Genomic DNA, 19,870 nt, shown 5'->3' with positions numbered 1-19,870 from the left:
CCGAGCTCTACTGTGGCCAAGTACCTCATCAGCTCCGGGGTGTTAACGGTGCACGTCAGAGAACACTGGTACCTTAAATTAACCCTGCACTCAAGTCAGCGCACGTTCCCATGGGGCAAAGAAATCTGTCTGCTTCTATGAAGCACATCACAAAGCTCATCTTTTGTAGAACAGCTGTAAGAAAATCACCGTACATGGAAATATATATGAAAATACGCCAGGAGCCCTCAGTGGAAATGCCAAGGGCTAGTCCGAAGCTTACCGGTCCAGATGGGAAAATGGGCTGCTTGCGACAATGTTCTATTCCCCTGGGGGTTTCTGTCAGTGAGCGTGTGATATGACTGCACGACCAATCTCTGCTTGGTTATACTTTGTGCACTTAGCCTTCCACAGAAGCTAAGAGGCTCTTCCTGCAGAAGCCACCACCTTAAAAATAGAGGCACCACCATAAACAACATCAACACGAGAGTTTAAAGGAGTAACGAGTCCTTTAGTTGGGTCTGTGTGCTGGTTTCTTACACGAAGTTGGCACTGCTGTCCAACTGTGGAGCGGGCCAGAGACCACACCGACAACATGAAGGGTATTTCTAGAAAGACAGGCCAAGTACAACTGTGTGCAGGACAAACAGGATAATTTTATTCTTATGTTTCCTTAAAATAAAAATACAGAACTTTTACAATTCACTATGATTAGACATGATTTATAATTTTAACATTTTTTTTTTTTAACAAATGACAACGGAAAGAAAGAACTAGTACAAATTATAAACCTACTGGAGCAAAGAGAAACTATCTTTCTGATCAAAACATGTGTCACAGCCAAACCTCCTCAGAAAACTTTCTAAGATTTCTTAGCTAAACTTTCTCAGAGGGTTTGTGGGAAGCCTTTAATCTCAAATATTTAAACTATTTTTGTGACCACTAAATGCCTTCACCAACTTGTTAATCAAACGCTTCCTACATTTAGGAAGCAATGACCAAGTGGTCTGAAACACGTTAAGTCTTGATCCTATTTTTCCAGCTATAAATTATTAATATTTCAAGAAAACAAAGTATTTTCTAAGCACAGAAGCTTTCTAAAAAACTTCAATTACCATTTCTGGCTCAGTACCTGACTGAAATGTTCAAATGTTTATATTGCACACAAAAAAATCTGAGCAGCATACTGTGTGTGTGTGAGAAGCTGATGAAAAAGAAGACTGGGGAAAAAACCCTAAATTGTGTCCCATTTACATGATTTAAATATATAGTTTCTATATCTTTAATTAATAGAAGTAAAAAGGTAAACTTTAGAACAGCACAGAAATACAAATCATTAGAGTTTTACAAAATATACTCAACCCCTATACGTGCACAATCTTTTTAATTCTGGAGTTACCATACAAGGGAGGAGCTAATTTCTTCCCCTTCATACGAAAGCAGGAAGTCACACGTACAAAGTTATTTATATGAAAACAATAAAGATCCACATTCCTCTTCTTTGTCCTTGACAAATATTTATGGAATGTTGGAAATTATGAAAAAACAATTCCAATGTCACGAAGTCCAAAGACCTGGAATGAAATACTCCCAGTGGCACACTGCGTTGCACAGAATGACAATCCTCTTCTAGAAACCAGGGCTGCACTCCCTGTCAGCTTTAATGGCTGCCCACCGACCTGGGTGGAAAGGCCACGAATGCTGGGCCACCTCTGGTGGCATGCAAATGTTGATGCCATCTCGAGTCCCAACCAGCTCCCTGATAAAATAATGGACAATATGTAGCAGCTACCGTCCCAACAGGCTACTCGCCCCAACCGCTGACAAGGATAAAAGTTCATGCGGTTCAAGATCAGTCCACTGCCCCTCCCAGAGCTGAACACTGCCCAACTCGTCACCAGGCCCAGAGGGAAACACGGGCTGTAACTTCCACAAAACAAAGAACAAAACCTGCCTGCCGGGGAGATAAGATTATAGCTTCATTTTCAAACTTGTAACTAGTAGATTAAAATCCTAACTTCTCTGTAAAAGAATTCTTATAACTTTCAGCACATTAACTACTGTGTCCTCAGAATGCCTTCATTCAGATTGTAAGTACCTTGTTCCTAAATTTTGTGACTTCTAACTTCTCTCCCTTCCAAATTTGCCTTCTTCTTACGTTTCTAAAGTAAATTATCATAAAAAAAAAATCCAATGCTTAATATAGAACTGAGAAAGCAAGAGGAGATTGAGGAAATCACGTCATATGCTCTGGTTTGCTGCCTGAGGATATTTCTGCTGTTTCTTAAAGCAAAAAGTAGATAAGGATTGTTTTAGACCTTGGGCACTAACTAGTAAATCACTAGGGGATCTGGAGATAGACTATTCATCCTGGTTATGTGAGTCAAATGCATACGCGAGATAACTCTGAGCCTCACTCTTGACATGCAACTTTTTCTCTTAACGCAGGTCGGTGGTTGGTAGCCTTAACTCTTTTCCTTCCCTATGTCAATTGTCATTACAATGCCTTAGTAGGAACTAAATGCCAGGGACTTTTCCCCAGCAATACTTTTAAGTTACCTAGATAGCAGTGAGGCCACCGCCAAGCTATAGATGCAGTCTGTGTGGCTGGCACACCCTGGAAAGGCCTGGCTGACCCTAGCTCCCTCAGGCCTACTTACCAATACTCAGTTCTTAGACACAAAGGGACTGGAGCAAGTGTGGCCAAAGCAGAACATCTACCTTTACCAGTGCTATGTCTAAAGATGGCCCCATGTTGGCTCCCGTGGCTCACAGAACCAGGAAGGCTACAGCTTCTGGGGCTGACCACTCAGCTGAAGCCTGGAATCTAAGTCACAAGCACGCGGGCTCCCAGGACAAGGGGCCAAGCTTCCTGCCTTCGACTGTGCTGGCCGCCCTGGGGCCCCTGCCAACAACATATTAGCTTACGCTCCCTGAAAACTCCAATGCCTCCCAGAACCTGAAGGAAATATAGTTACAGTCTTTTGACTACTTCTCTGACAAAAGTTCTATCTTTTGAGATACTCACTTTATGCTGAAAGTCAGTTAAATGACCAGCTTAAGAGCTGAACTCTGAACTAGAAAAATAGCAAGTTCATGTAAAGGTATATGTTAAAATGGGGAAAAAGTGATCTTAAAGCAAAGTTAAATTTCACGTAACCATTTTTATTTCAGTGGGATAGCAACGTGTAGATTGGCCTGCTTCTGAACAGTGAGAGATGAGAGTTTACTCCAAGCCCGCAACCCAAACAAACTGGAGGATGGACCAGCGGCGTGCCGGCCGGCCTCGCAGCTGCTCTTGGCGCTGTGAAGCTTGGGCAGCAGAGAGCTAACAACTGCACACTAACACTAGACACCCCGACTAATGATGCGGCCTCATGAAACAGGATGTTAGAATGAATTCTTTACAGTCTCAGTGCGACACTAATTAAAGTTACCTTTTAAGGTGTTGTTTGGTTATTACTTTCTTCTCTTCAAATAGTATTTCCTGAGAAGGCTAACTTCCCCAGCAGAAGTGGAGTTAATAGAGTTCTCACAATAAGCCCTTTCATTGATCATCACCAAATTCTTGAGTTATTGTGCTCAAAAGGAAGTACGCTTTTACGTTTGTCAGACTTGTGTTAAAACACAAATAGGAGATTTTAGAGACATTTAGATTATATCCCTATGTCCACTTCACATGCCCTAGAAGAATTTACTTCTTACATCAACATTTTGTAAGAGATAAATCAAATATAATCACGTGTTCTCCTTAATTAGATCCCTTATTTTCCCAACACCCTATCATATGTAGATCATACTCACAACATATTTGCCAAGTGTCCTTTGTTACTGAAAAAAGTCTGTCCCCTGTAAGTACTCCCTGAGAACACCCATCCAGAGTCCCCTTGAAAAGCAAATGAGAGCTGTGCATGGCAGATACGTGAGGTCCAGTTGTATAAAAATCTTCAGTACGTAGCACACATGTGCATGCGTCTAAGGTGAAACCAGAGGTCCTTTGTGAAACAAGACTGATGTCACAGCTGTAGTTTTCTCCTCTTGCCTCTTGCTTTTCTAAACGTGAGTGAAGATGAGATTTCTATTTAATATTTATGGATCATCTCGTTTTTCTTTTATAAATACTTTTATAATGGGGTAGGGATTGATTACCGAAGGATTTTCCATCAGGGAAGTAGAAAGGCCAAGTGCCTTGAAAAGCTGTATGAAGAATAAGACTAAGAAAAAACCTGTTATGTCTGTAAACAGCCAATGGGAAACGGTTTAAAAGAAGAAATAGAAGGCACAAACTGCGAGTTAAAAAATGCTTGTAGAAGACTGCAAGATAACTAGAGTTGACAGAACTCACACCTAGGGCTTCTAAAGCCTTGCCCTAAATACACATTCTGGTTATACCACTCCAACACCACTGTGACATTCTTGATGCCTCAGAGCAAGTGCTTAGGACTGGGAAAGAATAAACTATAAACATAAAACAAAACACTTCATCCTCAGAACTACTGCCTCTGGCTTTCACGTTTCTGGGAGTCAGTAAATTGATAAGTGTGTTTTGTGGGTAGAGAACCAACAAACAAAAAACCTTCACATAATCAGCAAAATAACAACAAAGGGCTGGACTGTATGGCCCCTTAACTTTATAAGCACATTTTAGGGCCAACTTGAAATTAAAATAGTAAGATAACTTAATTTTACCACATATAAATTACAATGGCCACCTGGATATTCAAACAGCAAGAGAGAACAAAATTTACATAAGTAAAAACTTTTCTAAAGTAAACAAATGTAGAATATCAGGACTGAAAATTCATTAGAAGGTTCACTGTCTGTTTTAATCAGGCTCAGACTGAAATAAAAGTAGTCAATTTAAACCCCAACCTGGAAAGCCATCCCCTCTATGGCTGCGATTTCATCTCTCCAGCATCCTGTGAATTCATTTAGACAGAGGGCAACCATCCATGTAAACAGTTCGACGTACTGGTCCCCTGCCGTGGACCTGTGGCTGATGAAGAGGAACAGTCTGGGAGCAGCAGACAGACAGGGAACACTTAAACTTAAGGAAGCGACCACGGCCTCTGGACACCTTGTCAGGGCTTCCCGTCGGGCGGCTCAGTGAGACTCTGGGGGGCGGGACTGGCGAAAGTGGAAAGCCAGGAAGACATAGCTGTCTTTGCACTGGAAAAAGCTCCTCCAACTGATTGGCCTGGAGGGAGAGGAGAGGAAAAACAAAAGGAAACATGTCTTCACTTTTGTTAGGAGATACCGAAAGACCAACGCTAATAAATGTTTATTTACTGTTACACATCAGTATGTTAATAGTTACTAAAACAGCATTAAAAAATTTTTTTTAACGCTTATTTTTGAAAGAGACAGAGAGAGACACAGAGTGTGAGCAGGGGAGGGGAAGAGAGAGGGAGACACAGAATCCGAAGTAGGGTCCAGGCTCTGAGTGGTCAGCAAAGAGCCTGATGCAGGGCTCTAACTCACGAACTGTGAGACCATGACCTGAGCTGAAGTCGGACGCTTAACTGACTGAGCCACCCAGGCGCCCCACTAAAATACCGTTTAAGTTTCTAGGTTCAAAACAATCCCTTTCCATGGGCATATTTAGTAGGAAACTGGGTAACTTCTGGGTTAAGAGCCTACTCTCCCAAGCGTTCGTTCTGAAGGTGGTCAGCCAGTTCTTTCCTTTATACCCAGCATGCTAGGCCAGCGGTTCTCAGCACTGGCTGTGCATCAGAATCACCTGGGAGAGCTGAAAAAAAACCAAAACAAAAAACAAACTATGTGCTCTCTCGGTGGCTCACATCCAAGTTGATAACTGATAACCACCTCCCCAGGCAAGAGTGGTTAGGCTGCTCTCGGGAAATGTGCTTTTGTCATCTGAGACACTGCTGCCAGGGGCGCCTGGGTGGCTCAGTTGGTTGGGTGTCCGACTTCGGCTCAGGTCATGATCTCACAGTTTGTGAGTTCGAGCCCTGTGTCGGGCTCTGTGCTGACAGCTCAGAGCCTGGAGCCTGCTTTGGATTCTGTGTCTCCATCTCTCTCTGTCCCTAACCCACTCACATTCTGTCTCTGTCTCTCTCAAAAATAAACAAACACTTAAAAAAAAAAAATTGAAACGCTGCTGCCATAAATGAAGATGCCGACTGCTCCATCTGCCTCAGGTCTGTCTGTTTTGTTTTAAAGAAACTTATCTCCAAAGCTGATGTACAAGTGAAATTACTACAGTTAAATCATATACTCCCACTATTCTTAGACAGGGGAGTGGGGAAGAGAGCTGGCCTTAGCAGCAGCATCACTAATAATGAAGTAACAATCGACATCATATACCTATATGAAGTAGAATTTTTCTGTTAAAAAGAATTCAAAATAAGTTAAACGTGTAATATTGTATGGAAATAAATGCTCACATCTTAAATTCCATTCCCTGCCATGAGACAGACCCACTGATGGGCTTTGTGCTCTATGTCTGTCTTTTAAAGGGTCCACACAGTACGTATGTAGCTCACTCACCCTGACTCTAGGTACACAGAATGTTAGAGCTCAGGCCTGCACAGAAATCACCTAATTCCAAGGCTTTTGAACTGTGTACAGGAAGGGTTAGTCAACCTCTCAAGGAAGCTAAGGAAGGAGATGGCACCTATTTTTACATATTGATGTGACAAAGCAAATATGGCAAAATGTAAATAACTGGTGAACCTGAGATAATTGGGAGCATGTACACTGTTGCACCATTCAAGTCTGAAATTATATAAAAAAAGGTTAAAAATATAAAAAAGGAACGAGACTTTTTTTTAGAATGGATATGGAACAAACTGCAAAGTATTTTAAGTGAAGAACATTCTGCACAAGAATGTAAACGACACCATGCTACCATTTGACAGGCTTCAGTTCTCAGGGTAACACTGGCCTCATTAGATGAATTGGAGAGGATCATATCCCATCCACTACATGCTGAAAGAGTTTGTATAAAATTACTATTATTCCTGGGGTGTCTGGCTGGCTCAGTCAGTAGAGCGTCCAACTCTTGGTTTTGACTCAGGTCATGATCTCATGGTTTCATGAGTTTGAGTCCCGCATAGGGCTCTGTGCTTGGAATTCTCTCTCTCAAGCTCTCTCTCTCTGCCCCTCCCCTACTCACGCTGTCTCTCTGTCAAAAATAGATAAAACTTAAAAAAAAAAATTCAGTATTATTTCTTAAACATTTGATAAAATTCACAAGTGAAGCCATCTTTACCTGGATTAAATAAAAAGCCTTATGGCATGGTTTTTATTTTTAATTCAATTTATTTACTAGATACAGGGCTATTCAAATTCCCGACTACTTACTGCATCAATTTTGGAAATTTGAGGGTTTTTTTTTTACTGTTTATTTTTGAGGTGGAGGGGCAGAGAGAGGGGAATAGAAGATCTGAAGCAGGCTCTGAGCTGACAGCAGAGAGCCTGATGCGGGGCCTGAACTCATGAACCACGAGATCATGACCTGAACTGAAGTCAGACATTTAAGTGACTGAGCCACCCAGGCACCGTGGCAATTTGAGTCTTTCAAATAATCTGCATATTTCATCCAAATTGTCAAAAAACTGGCATAAAGTTATTCACAATATTCCCTTATACTTTTTCATTTCTGTAAGATCTATAGTGATGTCCCCTCTTTCATTCCCAATACTGGTAACTTGTATTTTTTCTCTTATTAGCCTATGAAGGTTTTATTGATATTGTTGATCTTTTAAAAATCGCCTGTTCATTTCAGTGATTTTTTTTACTGTATGTTAATACCTTAGAAGACAGCACTCTTAATGTCTGCTTTATTATGGTGTTCTACTACTTATACAAAAATGCAGGCAGCACAGGAAATGGGGACAAAACTCCAGTGAAATTTGAATCCTTGTAAGAGAACAGTGAATTCATCAGAAAATTGGTTTCTTTCCATCAGGTGTGGCAAAATTTGCTGAACTTTGACATTACCTGATGTCACAAGAATTTTAACATTTTGTGAATATTTTCACAAAAACAACTTTTGTATTCAACAATCTTGTATTATAGGATACACAGATTTCTACAACTTTATGATTTTATCAATGACACACTGAGTACAGAGAAGAGATGTGTTATGATTCTAATCTGTTTCTGGCTAAGGGCATGTCTTACCAACAGCTTTTCCTGTTTGTACAACATTTCGGCTGGTTGTGACCATGACGTTTCCAATTTTTTTGCCACGTTCACTGTTTTGAACAGAACTGAGGAAAGCAAAGAAGTTTTAAGTACATTACAAAAATTCACACACAGCACCTTCTATAACCATCCCCCAAATTAGAATTGAGAAAAGAAGCTAAATTATTTGTTGTGCATCAATTAATTTAGTAAACTTTTGAGCATGTACATTTTCAGAAAATACTAAAATAACATGCAGATGAACCAAAAAAAAAGGACATAAGGATGCATGGTTAATTCTCCCTACAGTTATGATTGGCTAAAGTTACTCCACCAGAATAAAAATGGCAACTCTGTTATTAGTTCACACCATTCTCTATGAGACAGCAGTGTTTTCACTCTGAAACATACACACTGCTGAGCTGAAGAATGTTATGCACATATTTGGTTACTATTTGAAGCACAAGTCTATCAAGTGGAGAAAAACAATTCCTAATTAGCAATGAAACACATGGCATAAACTCAGACATAAAAATTTTCCTAGTTTTTTTCTCTAAATACTCACTGTGAGAATCTTAACTTCATGTCTGACACTGAGTACTGGCCTTGAAAAGGATGACTGTAAAACAAAGTTTGAGTCTATTAGATTCTAAGTATTTGACCAATAAAGCTGCAAAACAAAGCTGTCACAAGAAAGTATCAGTAAACCTTGCAGGGATGACTCAGCTGGGTGGTGGTGCTCTGCATGTGACAACAGGTCTTTGATCACAGCTCTCTACTTACAGTCTCGGGAGCCTCTCTGAGCTTAATTCGTCACTTGTAAAAAGGTGTTTTGTTTTGTTTTTTCCTTGGAGTGCGGTGGGAGGTTTGTGTTCATGTTACACTAATGTTCTGATTTATTTGGTCTGGGGTTGGGCTAAGTAACAATGTTTATTTTATTTTTTTAAGTTTAGTTTTGAGAGAGACAGAGACAGCATGATTGGGGGAGAGGCAGAGAGAGGGAAAGAACAATCCCAAGCAGGCTCCACGCAGTCAGCGCAGAGCGTGATGTGGGACTCGAACTCACAAACTGTGAGATCACGCCCTGAGCTGAAACCAAGAGTCAGACACTTAACCAACTGAGCCACCCAGGTGCCCGCCCCTATTTGCACATTTTTAAAACCACTGTCTTAGAATCTTTTAAAGCCCATTCCAGCTAAGCCTCTTATGAACCTGCATTAAAATCTGTAGAGTTGGTTCAGGGCACCTGGGTGGCTCAGTGGTTAAACATCTGACTTCGGCTCAGGTCATGATCTCACAGTATGTGAGTTCGAGCCCCATGTGGGGCTCTGTGCTGACAGCTCGGAGCCTGGAGCCTGCTTCAGAATCTGTGTCTCCTTCTCTCTTTGCCCCTCCCCAACTTGTGCCCTGTCTCTCTATGTCTCTGAAAAAATAAATAAACGTTAAAAAAAAAAAAAAAATCTGTAGAGTTGGTTCAAATTTGAGGCACCACAGCAAATGCAGAGACTGGATAGAGATCTGACCAGCAGGGGAGGAGACCAGATGGCCCTGCATGACACACTGCGGATGGTCGCAGTGGACCCCCCAACCCCCCCACCCCAGCACCACCACAGTGAGGGCCACCAGGCAAATAAACTCACATCTGTTTCCCTTCATCACTCTTTAAAATACAGGCCTTGTGGTTAGTGAGGGAGAATACTTTGAACTCTCAGCTCTTTCATTTAATACTATTAAGCTGTTTTTGCCTTTTAATTCTGTTTTTACCACATTCAAATGGCAACATAGGTTTCTGCTACAGCCCAGCGTGATGATTAAATCCACCAAAATCATTACTGAACCTAGTCATTTTTCTTGATAGATGATATAAAGGCTAACAGACATGTTCTTTACAACCCTGCTATACTTCATCCTTGCAGATGCTTCCCCAAGTTACTACGACATAAATATCTGGATTTTGGGGGGAGGGAGAGGGAATATTCTTCATAGCACCACTTATATCACATTCCCAGTCTAGTTAACTCTGGCTCCCAAATAATACAGTAGTCAGTACAAAGCTGATTTTTGTCAGACTCTTACTGAGAAGTTTAAAATACAAATAAAAACAAATGTTCAGTGTACACCTGATAAACATTCTGTTCATCATTACAAAAACATTTTAATAGTTTAATTTAGAAAAGAAGTTCTCAGGATGTACAGTAGTTCCCCCTTATCTGCGGAGGGTACACTCCAAGATCCCCAGTGGATGCCTGAAACCAGACAGTACTGAATCCTATTTACATTATGTTTTTTCCTGTACATACATACCTGCGATAAAGTTTAATTTATAAATTAGGCACAGCGAGATTAACAAAAATTAATGATAAAACAATTATAACACTACACTGCAATCAAAGTTATGTGAATGTGGTCTTTCTCTTTTCCTCTGAAAATCTCTTCTGGCACTACACTCACCCTTCCTCCTCTGGTGATGGGAGAGGATAAAATGCCTACGCGATGAGAAGAAGTGAGGTGAAGGATGTTAAGTACTGTGATGTAGCGTTAGACTGCTACTGACCTGACGATACATCACAAAAAAGATCATTTGCTTCCAGACTGCAGGTGACCCGGAGTAACTGAAACTGGAAAGTGAAGCCACGGATAAGGGGGTACTACCGCACATGTTCTATCAATGGGTCTCCTCACACTCCTCTGTTCCATTCAAAGATAACCTCATGTCATAATGACCCCACGCCACAGTATATTTAAATGTCTTTTATGCCTACGTGGATAAAGTCTGTCAACATTCAATACTGCGACAGGTATTAAATTTTGTAGGATTTTAGAACCTGTGGTGGAAGCCAGGCTTGACCACACACCTAGGAGTTCAAATATCAGCTTTAGCTTTTTCACACTTCATGTTTTAAAATAACCTCTCAGTGGTATTTCCTTCGAGGTTTCTACCTGGTTTGACCATTCAGCTAAAGTACAGATCCAGGGAAAGGGAGAGAAGAACTATCATGTATCGAGTATCCCCATGTGCCAAGATTTCCTCTTCTGAATTATGCCAAGATCTGGGAGAAATGCAAATCCTTCCAAAAATGTCTGGAGCATTTTGTGTAAGAAGAATAGGGAAGCAGTTTTCAGCTGCTTCTCTGTATCTGGGATTTTATAATTTACTTCAGGAGATTTTTGGAGATATTCACAATGTCATCAAAGTTAAAATACAATCCTTCTTTACATTAGGGCATACTTAGTAAATCCACCATGTTACATACTATCAACCTTCAGAGGACGTGCTTACTTTGGATTTATTTCTGCAAGTGCCGGATGCTTGTTGCTGTTCCACACCCTGTAGTTGTGAGTATTCTTCCATGCTGTAACAAAGGTTGTCCCATAGTCCGATAGTATCTTTTCATTATCTGTCAAGCAAATATTTGAAAGTTGAGCTGGACTGTAGCCAGTCAGGGATGTGAAAATTAACAACCAAAAAGGGTGAAGGAATGGCTTTGTCCCCTCCACCCCCCTGCTTTATAGGGGAGATAGCCTACCAGATATCAGGAAACTTGGGTCTAGTTCCAGAAATCCTGTTAAGAAGCTATGTGGCCTTTGGCAAGTCACTTAATCACTCAGAACTTCATTCTCCTAACCGGAAAATAAGAGGGTTGAGCCAGATATATTCTAAGGTTCCTTATAATTCCAAAATATTTCCACGTTCTCCTTACCAAGGTTTGGAGGCATAGTATTATTTAACAAAAACTGTAGGCTGGACAGTAACTGTATTGATGTATACATATGGAGTAGGCAATCAGAGCATCTTTCTGTCTTTTCAAATTGTTATTTTTCTATTAAAAAATTAGAATGAATACATGAATTGGTTTTTTAGTCACTTTTTTCTTCTTTGGACTTTATCACACTATTTGGTGAAACTCATTCTTTAATTTCCAAGCATTTCACTGTTATTTTACTTAAAATAACAAAGGAATTTTCATATTTAATGTTGAAAACTTTTCAGTTCAAAAAAACATTTTTTTTAATGTTTATTTTTGAGAGAGAGAAAGAGAGACAGACAGACAGACAGACAGACCCTGACCCAGAATCTGAAGCAGGCTCCAGGCTCTAAACTGTCAGCACAGAGCCCAACGCGGGGCTCGAACTCAGTCTGTGAAACCATGACCTGAGCCAAAGTTGGACACTTAATCTTAACTGATGGAGCCACCCCAGGAGCCCCACGGCTTTTTCATTATCATGAGGAAGCTTTAAGAGAGAATTTTTCTGCTTGGAAGAACAGAAAACGTTTGGAGAATGGATTCAAATGGCTTTTTCTTCACATACTAATTATAAGTTGCTTGCTTTGAAGGTGAAACATGACTTTTGTGGCTGGGAAAAAGGAAGAGGATACACATGGCTCTAAATGCAAAATATACGGAACTTTTTTTAAGAACGTATTCCTCAAACAGTTCACTAGGCTGAATCTCCCTTAACAGCAGCATGGGCCTGAGTCAGATTATTTGAGTTTAAATCACAGCTCAGTCTCTACCAGATGGATGAGCAACCTATTTAACCTTTCTGTGTCTCACTGCCTCCCTGTAAAAAGACGACAGGGTATGTACCTCCAGGACTGTTGTGAGGTTGAAATTAGTTAGTAGACACAAGGTGCTCAAAATAAAAACAGGTCCCTGCACGTATGAAATGTTCCAAAAGAAAAAGAAAAAGAAAAAAAAGGCCAGTTACTACTATTATTCAGCACTTACAGCTATCGGGGCAAATATGTTTAAAAAGTAAACTACTCATGAAGCTAACATGACTGGTGGAGACTGGGGTTTTCTTACTAGATTATTGAATGATTCTGAACTTGAGCATTTAGTCTTGGGTGTCTCAGCCGCTAAATCCGTAGAAGAGGCAGATATCTAAAAATATCTCAAATAAGGACAGAGTGTTCCTTTATAAATGAAGCACACACCTGGAGCCTGGGTTCCAAATGTCACACACACTTCATGAACAACTAACCTGAGAGGTGACAGTGGTGGGTTGATTACAACATCTACTGACAGGATGATGTGAATGTACTTAATGTTACCATGGAACTACGTACTTATACATGGCAAAGATGGTAAATTTTAGGTTATGTGTGTTGCACCACATTTTTAAAAACTTCCCCCAGAGGTAGAGGTAATTGGAAAAAAAGGAAAAACAAAAGCTCAACACTCTTTTAACAACAACAAAAATCTACCAAATCTTTGCTACATATCCATGGTGGTAGGTGACCATGTTGCAAAAGCTCGCTGCGGAGCTTCATTTGTTTTTTATAGATTTTCTTCTCTATGGGGAATGAGATGGTTTTAACACAGGAGTGAGTCTTTTACCTGCTCCACCCTAACCATTTAGTAGGAATAGTTCTGAGAATGTGAAATTGGAAGGCTTAATCATTGGGAATGTGATTTCCAGTGATTTCTACCTTTTATATTTCTCTTTTCTTCCTTCACAGATCTTAAAAACATGTAAGCAGTGTTTATAAATAGCCCCCAGATTCTGACATGTCCTTCCTTCCATATGGCAGAGCACAAAGCAGCCACGTAAAAGTGATGAAGACCTGGATTTACCGTCTTGGAAAGCTTTGTTTTTTTTTTTAAATAAAGAAAAGCTAAGTTTCAAAAACTATTTGAAACGTGATCCACTTTTGTAAAAGGATCACCACAAATACCACAAAGCTAAAACCCAAAACATATAAACAGAAAAAGGTCTGGGAGGATATAAAGTACTCAAAATGCTAAGAGAAGTTATCTCTGTATGAGGGAGTAACAGATAAGGTTTCAAAATGAAAATGTATTTCTTATGCAATTCAAAACCTCACAAAGATTACAAAAGGAAAAACTGGCTATGTGCTCCTTACCTAACTGCAGCGTGGCAGCCAGCAGCGCGTGGATGTAGACTGCAAACTGGGCTCGGATCCATTCATCACCTCCCTCCCAGCCTGTGCCATCCAGGAAGACATCATCTCGGTTCTCCGTCACGTGCCTCACTAGGTAATCTGCGAACCTGAGGTCTGCGGTGGTTGGGTTAAGCAGCTTCCTGAGTTCCGGATCGTGGATCTGGATCAGAGCTTCTTCCACCTAGAGGGTACCCGGGTACAAGTCAGAGTCTGGCCATTCACACAGATATCCATGTAACACTTTAAAGAGTCACTACTGGGAAGCTGAAGCTGGAAATAAGAAAATACGAATAACAGCATTCTCAAAAAGTGAGGCTAAGAGGTTTTTACACTGAAGTTTTTTTCTTTACTTCGAAAATCCTCATTTTATGGTTTTAGAAAACAGATACATTAATATTTGATTCTGAGTTACAAAAGTAACACATGTTGATTCTAAATATATTAGAAAATGGAAATGTGTAGTAAAAATCACCTTTGTCACACAACCAGAAATAATTACAATTTGTAAGTACAGTTGCTAAAAATCCTTCGTTGAGTATACAGATACTTTGGAATATTCTTATAATGTAATATTTGAGATACAAAGAGATATATATAACTTACAGGCTAATTTTGAAATATAACAATAAATCACGTAACTATGAACCCACCAACCAACTTCAGAACCAGAACGTAACCAGTAATAATTGAAGCAACTCTGTCCTTCCATCTTTACCCTCTGCCTGGGGAGGTATGGACCTATTTTTTTTTCCCCTCAAAACTGGGACCCCCAAATTTTCATTTATCATACTATAAACATTTTCCCATGAAGCACGTTTTGGTACTTTGTATTAGATATTATATGGGGCACCTGGGTGGCTCAGTCAGTTAAGTGTCTGACTTGATTTCAGCTCAAGTCATAATCTCACAGTCGTGAGATCCAGCCCTGGGTCGGGCTCTGTACTGGGCATAAAGCCTGCTCTCCCACTCTCTGCCCCACCCCACTCCTACTTTCTCTCAGACACAAAATAAACAAATATTTAAAAAAAGTTTTATTTTTGGGATGCCTAGGTGGCTCAGTCGGTTGAACATCTGGCTTTGGCTCATGTCATGATATCGCGGTTCGGTTCGTAAGTTCGAGCCCCATGTCGGGCTCTGTGCTGACAGCTCAGAGCCTGGAGCCTGCTTTGAGTCTGTGTTCCCCTCGCTCATGCTCTGTCTCTCCCTCTCTCAAAAATAAACATTAAAAAAATTTTTTTAAGTTTTATTTTTAAAACAATTTTTAAAGATTTTATGTTTACTTTTGAGAGAGAGAAAGGGAGGGAGGGAGGATGGGGGAGGGGCAGAGGAAGAGAATCCCAAGCAGGCTCTGTACTGCCAGCATAGAGCCCAATGTGGGGGCGCAAACTCACGAACCATGAGATCACGACCTGAGATGAGATCAGGAGTTGGACATCCAACCAACTGAGTCACCCAGGTGTCCCCCCCCCCAAAAAAAAAGTTTTATTAAAAACCAAAACAAACAAAGTATAAAAATCCAGGCTGGGTGAAATTTTAAAAAATTACTTCAATTTCAAAAGTGAACACGTGATTTAAATTTCTCATATGTTGATGTCAAATATTTATCTGTAGCTACTTCCTCTTCATATCAGGAGCCAATTAAACAGGTTAGAAGTATTTAAATTATTTAAACAATAAACACATTTTAATTTTGATATTGTAGTGGGACCAGACTGCCTGGCTTGCAATCCTGGGTCACTCCCACTTACCAGCCATTTAATTTCCCTGCTCCTTATTTCCCAAACGTGTTAAGATCTGGACAGCATCTTATATATCTCACAGATTGTTACGAGACTTAGATCACTTAATACACCCTAAGGTGTGTAGAATGCATGGGACAGCAATTTTTACCTTTATTAGTGTTATTCCCGTGCTGTTAGAATTCCAGTTAACAAAGAAACAGGACCAGCAGCGTCAGGGACATGTACCCATATGCAACCCACCTCCACAATGGCATCACTGAGGTGCTTCTGTTGTCGGAAGAGGATGTTAGTAGCCCCGGCAACAAATCCGCGAACGGTGACGTCAGAAAGAAGGTGGTGCTGCTGCAATGCCATATATGGCAGACACAGATATCCCTACGGGTTACAAGAATAATAGACCACATCAGAAAATAATGCGGCAGCCACCTGTTTTCAAGCTGAGACAGCCAACAGCAGGAAAGGAAACTCCCAAACTTGTCCTTCTGCCATACCATCCCTAGCACAGTTGATCTCCTACTCACTACAGTACTTATTCCAGGGAACCCTCGGGTCTTGACTGCACGGAGCCCAGTTAGTCACTAACCTCTTCCATGTGTGCTGGTCTAACATGAAAATTGTCTTACTTGATCACTTTGTTCTCGGTTCAACTTAAAAGATTTCACGGTAACTAACGAACTGGACTTTTTCAGTTAGGAAATGAAATATTAAACCCATTAAAAAAGTATGTTGTTTAGTAGAAAGCTGTTAGTTCTTCCAGGAAAATTTGAAAACACATAACCAGTGACATACTGTTATGAGAACAGCAAAGCACTGCATATGGCATTTGTTTACTTGCCCTATTGTTAAAAATCATGCAAAAATATTTCAAGATATTTGCTACATGTTTAAAGCAAAGAAAAAAAAGACACTCGCAGTAGTTATATATTTAACTTCTGTTTGAACTGGTATTTGAAAATACTGCCCCGAAAATTATAGTCGAATTGCAAACCACAGCAGGCAGTTAAGTGTACAAAAGGCAGCATATTTCCTGAGAAATAAAGCTGTTAACACTGCAATGATGCAATGAAGGAGGATATGGCATTTCTGTTGGAAGACTATCAATCAAAATAGATATCCAACAAGTGGCACAATTTGTGTAATGAAGCCAGGAGGGCAGAATTGTTGAACCCCTGACCTTGTTTTGAATCTCAAGTCCTGTGACAGTTTTACTTTTTTTTTTTAAACAAACACGGAACTAGAGAGCATTCTCTAGATGATGTCTTATTTTTGAGGGCAAGAGACATCTCTTTTGCTACTTCATGTTCTTCACTGTGTCCTGCGATGTGCTTTGTACCTAACAGGTTGTTGTTAAATATCTTAATGTGGGAGAGAAGACTTCCAAAAGCTGGAATATAGGTCACTAACCTACTTTTATTCTTTTTCTTCACAGTATCTTCCTCCATTTAATAAAATGCTGACCAATAGAAACAGCAGAAATAACCCATTTATGCATTAGAGATACTCAGTACAGCACTTCTCAACCCATGCCCCTCTTGGGACTAAAGGCCAGAAAGACCCCTGTTCCTCATTCAGAATCACTCAGCTGGTAAGGCTCAGGGTTCATGCTTTACTTTGTGAGCTCTGTATTTAAAAACAGACTCCCCCTGATCCCAAGTACCTGTTTCTAAACATAAACATTACAATATTGAACGCTCCCTATGTATTACACCAGCATGAAAACAAAGAAGTAGGTTTTAAAAAATCAATAGTTCAGGGGCGCCTGGGTGGCTCAGTTGGTTGAGTATCCAACTTCGGCTCAGGTCACGATCTCGCAGTTGACGAGTTCGAGCCCCGCATTGGGCTCTGTGCTGACAGCTCAGAGCCTGGAGCCTGCTTTGATTCTGTTTTTCCCTCTCTCTGCCCTCCCCCACTCATGCTGTGTCTCTGTCTTAAAAATAAAATAAACATTAAAAAAATATTTTTAAAAATCAAGAGTTCAAAGCTTTTAGAAATATTAAAAAATTACATTCCTTAAAAAACTACATGTATGCTTCTTTGACCAGCATTCTACTTCTTATATTATCCTACAGATACACCTGCTCATATGTGAGATTTGTAAAGAGTTATTTATTGCAGCCTTGTTTTTTATAGCAGCAAAAGATTCGAATCCTAACCATTCATGGGCAGGGAACTGAATAAACCATTTGTCTATACAATGGAACATCCTGCATTGATAAAGGATGCAAGTCACTTCCAAGGAATAGTTGGTGAAAAAATATAAAAATGGGGTATAGGGGCACGTGGGTGGCTCAGGTGGTTGAGCATCCGACTCAGGTAATGATCCCAGGGTTGTGAGATTAAGCCCTGTGTCAGGGCTCTGAGCTGAATGTGTGGCCTGAGATTCTCTCTCTCTCTCAAATTAAAAAAAAAGGGGGGTACCGTCTGGTACCATTTGTGTAAAAAAGGAAGGGAAAATATCTACACACTTATGTATATATAATATACCCCAAGAGAAAACAGAAGACTAATAATGCTGGTTACCACTGTAACCATGCTTTGGAATCTTCTGAATGCTGAACCATGTGAAAGTATTACATATTTATAAAATTAATTAAAATAGTTCAAAATAGTCTTAAAATTGTGTCACAGTTACTTTTAATAAATGATCTATTTTTCCCTAAATCTTTTAGAGCTCCTTATTGTACGGTGATAACAAGAGCACAAATCCTTTCACATAAAGCAGCCTCCATACCCAAGCCCCCTCCTGGCTTTTCACTTTTCTAGGGTACTTTAATTTCCGTATTTGGAGCTATAGAATAGTAAAAACAAAAATCCAGGGGCACCTGGGTGGCTCAGCCGGTTAAGTGCTGGACTTCAGCTCAGGTCATGATCCCAACAGTTCAGAGCCTGAAACCTGCTTCATATTCTGTCTCCCTCTCTCTCTGCCCCTCCCCCACTCATGCTCTCTCTCAAAAATAAACATTAAAAAAAAATTCAAACAGTATTTGCACACCCATGTTCATAGCAGCATTATTCACAATAGCCAAAGCATGGGAGCAACTCAAATGTCCATTGACAGATGAACAGATAAAGTATGATATATGCATACAAGGGAGTATTATTCAGCCTGAAAGGACAGAAATTGTGACGTATGTTACAGCATGGATGAACCTTGAGAATATTAAGTCAAACAGGCCAGTCACAAAAAGATAAATAATGTATGATTCATTTAGAGTAGTTAAAATCAGGGGCGCCTGGGTGGTTCATTCGGTTGAGCCGCCGACTTCGGCTCAGGTCATGATCTCGCAGTCCATGAGTTTGAGCCCCGCGTCGGGCTCTGTGCTGACAGCTCAGAGCCTGGAGCCTGTTTCAGATTCTGTGTCTCCCTCTCTCTGACCCTCCCCCGTTCATGCTCTGTCTCTGTCTCAAAAATAAATAAACGTTAAAAAAAAAAAATTTAGAGTAGTTAAAATCATAGGAACAGAAAGGGTGGTTGCCCAGGGCCAGGGGTAGGGGTAGGGGTAGGGGTAATGGGAGGTTATGGTTTAATGGGTATACAGTTTCAGTTCAAGATGAGAAAGTTCTGGAGATCAATAGCACAAGGATGTGAATGTAACTTAACATTACTAAACTGTATGCTTAAAAATGCTTAAAAAAACAGATAAATACATATACGTATATACATATACACACATATATATGTATATGTATGTATTATATATTTTAACACAATTAAGAACCAGACAAAACCCCTACATCTCTGCTTGGTAAATCTAGCAGAACTGTCATGAGCTAATAATCCATGAGCTAATAATCTGAGCTGAAAAAGCAGTGTGTCTTCTCTCTTGTGACTTAGAAAGTGCTACAGTATGATCAGGACTGTATGCCATCTTCTCACCTCTCCTTTGGTCAGGGATGATAAACATGTTCATGAATTGGAAGCCTCCCTGGTATAGGGGATGTCCATTCTCTCCACAATTTATCTAGAGTTTGAAGATAATCCTAAAATTGATGTGGAAATACAAAGGACTAAGAAACGCTTGAAAAACAATAAGAGGGGGAGAGCCTTTTCTCTGCCTGATAGGATATACGTACAGTGTGGGACCACCCC

General features: G+C 40.2%; 1 protein-coding gene across 2 annotated transcripts in view; it reads right to left on the bottom strand.

The window, feature by feature from the left end:
* Nucleotides 1-615: 615 nt before the first annotated feature.
* AVL9 (AVL9 cell migration associated) overlaps nucleotides 616-19,870 on the bottom strand; it is a 68,815-nt gene continuing 49,560 nt past the window's right edge. For both annotated transcript variants that reach the window (XM_003982920.5, XM_045052570.1), the window contains exons 11-16: nucleotides 16,021-16,155; nucleotides 14,000-14,219; nucleotides 11,411-11,528; nucleotides 8,696-8,749; nucleotides 8,128-8,216; nucleotides 616-5,176 (exon numbers count right to left, since the gene is read on the bottom strand). In XM_003982920.5, coding sequence (XP_003982969.1) covers nucleotides 5,061-5,176; nucleotides 8,128-8,216; nucleotides 8,696-8,749; nucleotides 11,411-11,528; nucleotides 14,000-14,219; nucleotides 16,021-16,155 — 732 coding nt within the window. In that variant the 3' untranslated portion in view covers nucleotides 616-5,060. The remainder of the gene's footprint in view (nucleotides 5,177-8,127; nucleotides 8,217-8,695; nucleotides 8,750-11,410; nucleotides 11,529-13,999; nucleotides 14,220-16,020; nucleotides 16,156-19,870) is intronic.

This window comes from Felis catus, chromosome A2 (genome assembly GCF_018350175.1).
Source record: "Felis catus isolate Fca126 chromosome A2, F.catus_Fca126_mat1.0, whole genome shotgun sequence".
NCBI classification, from domain to species: domain Eukaryota; kingdom Metazoa; phylum Chordata; class Mammalia; order Carnivora; family Felidae; genus Felis; species Felis catus.
Note: the sequence above shows the minus strand (reverse complement) of the source record. Positions and strands in the feature narration are given on the sequence as shown.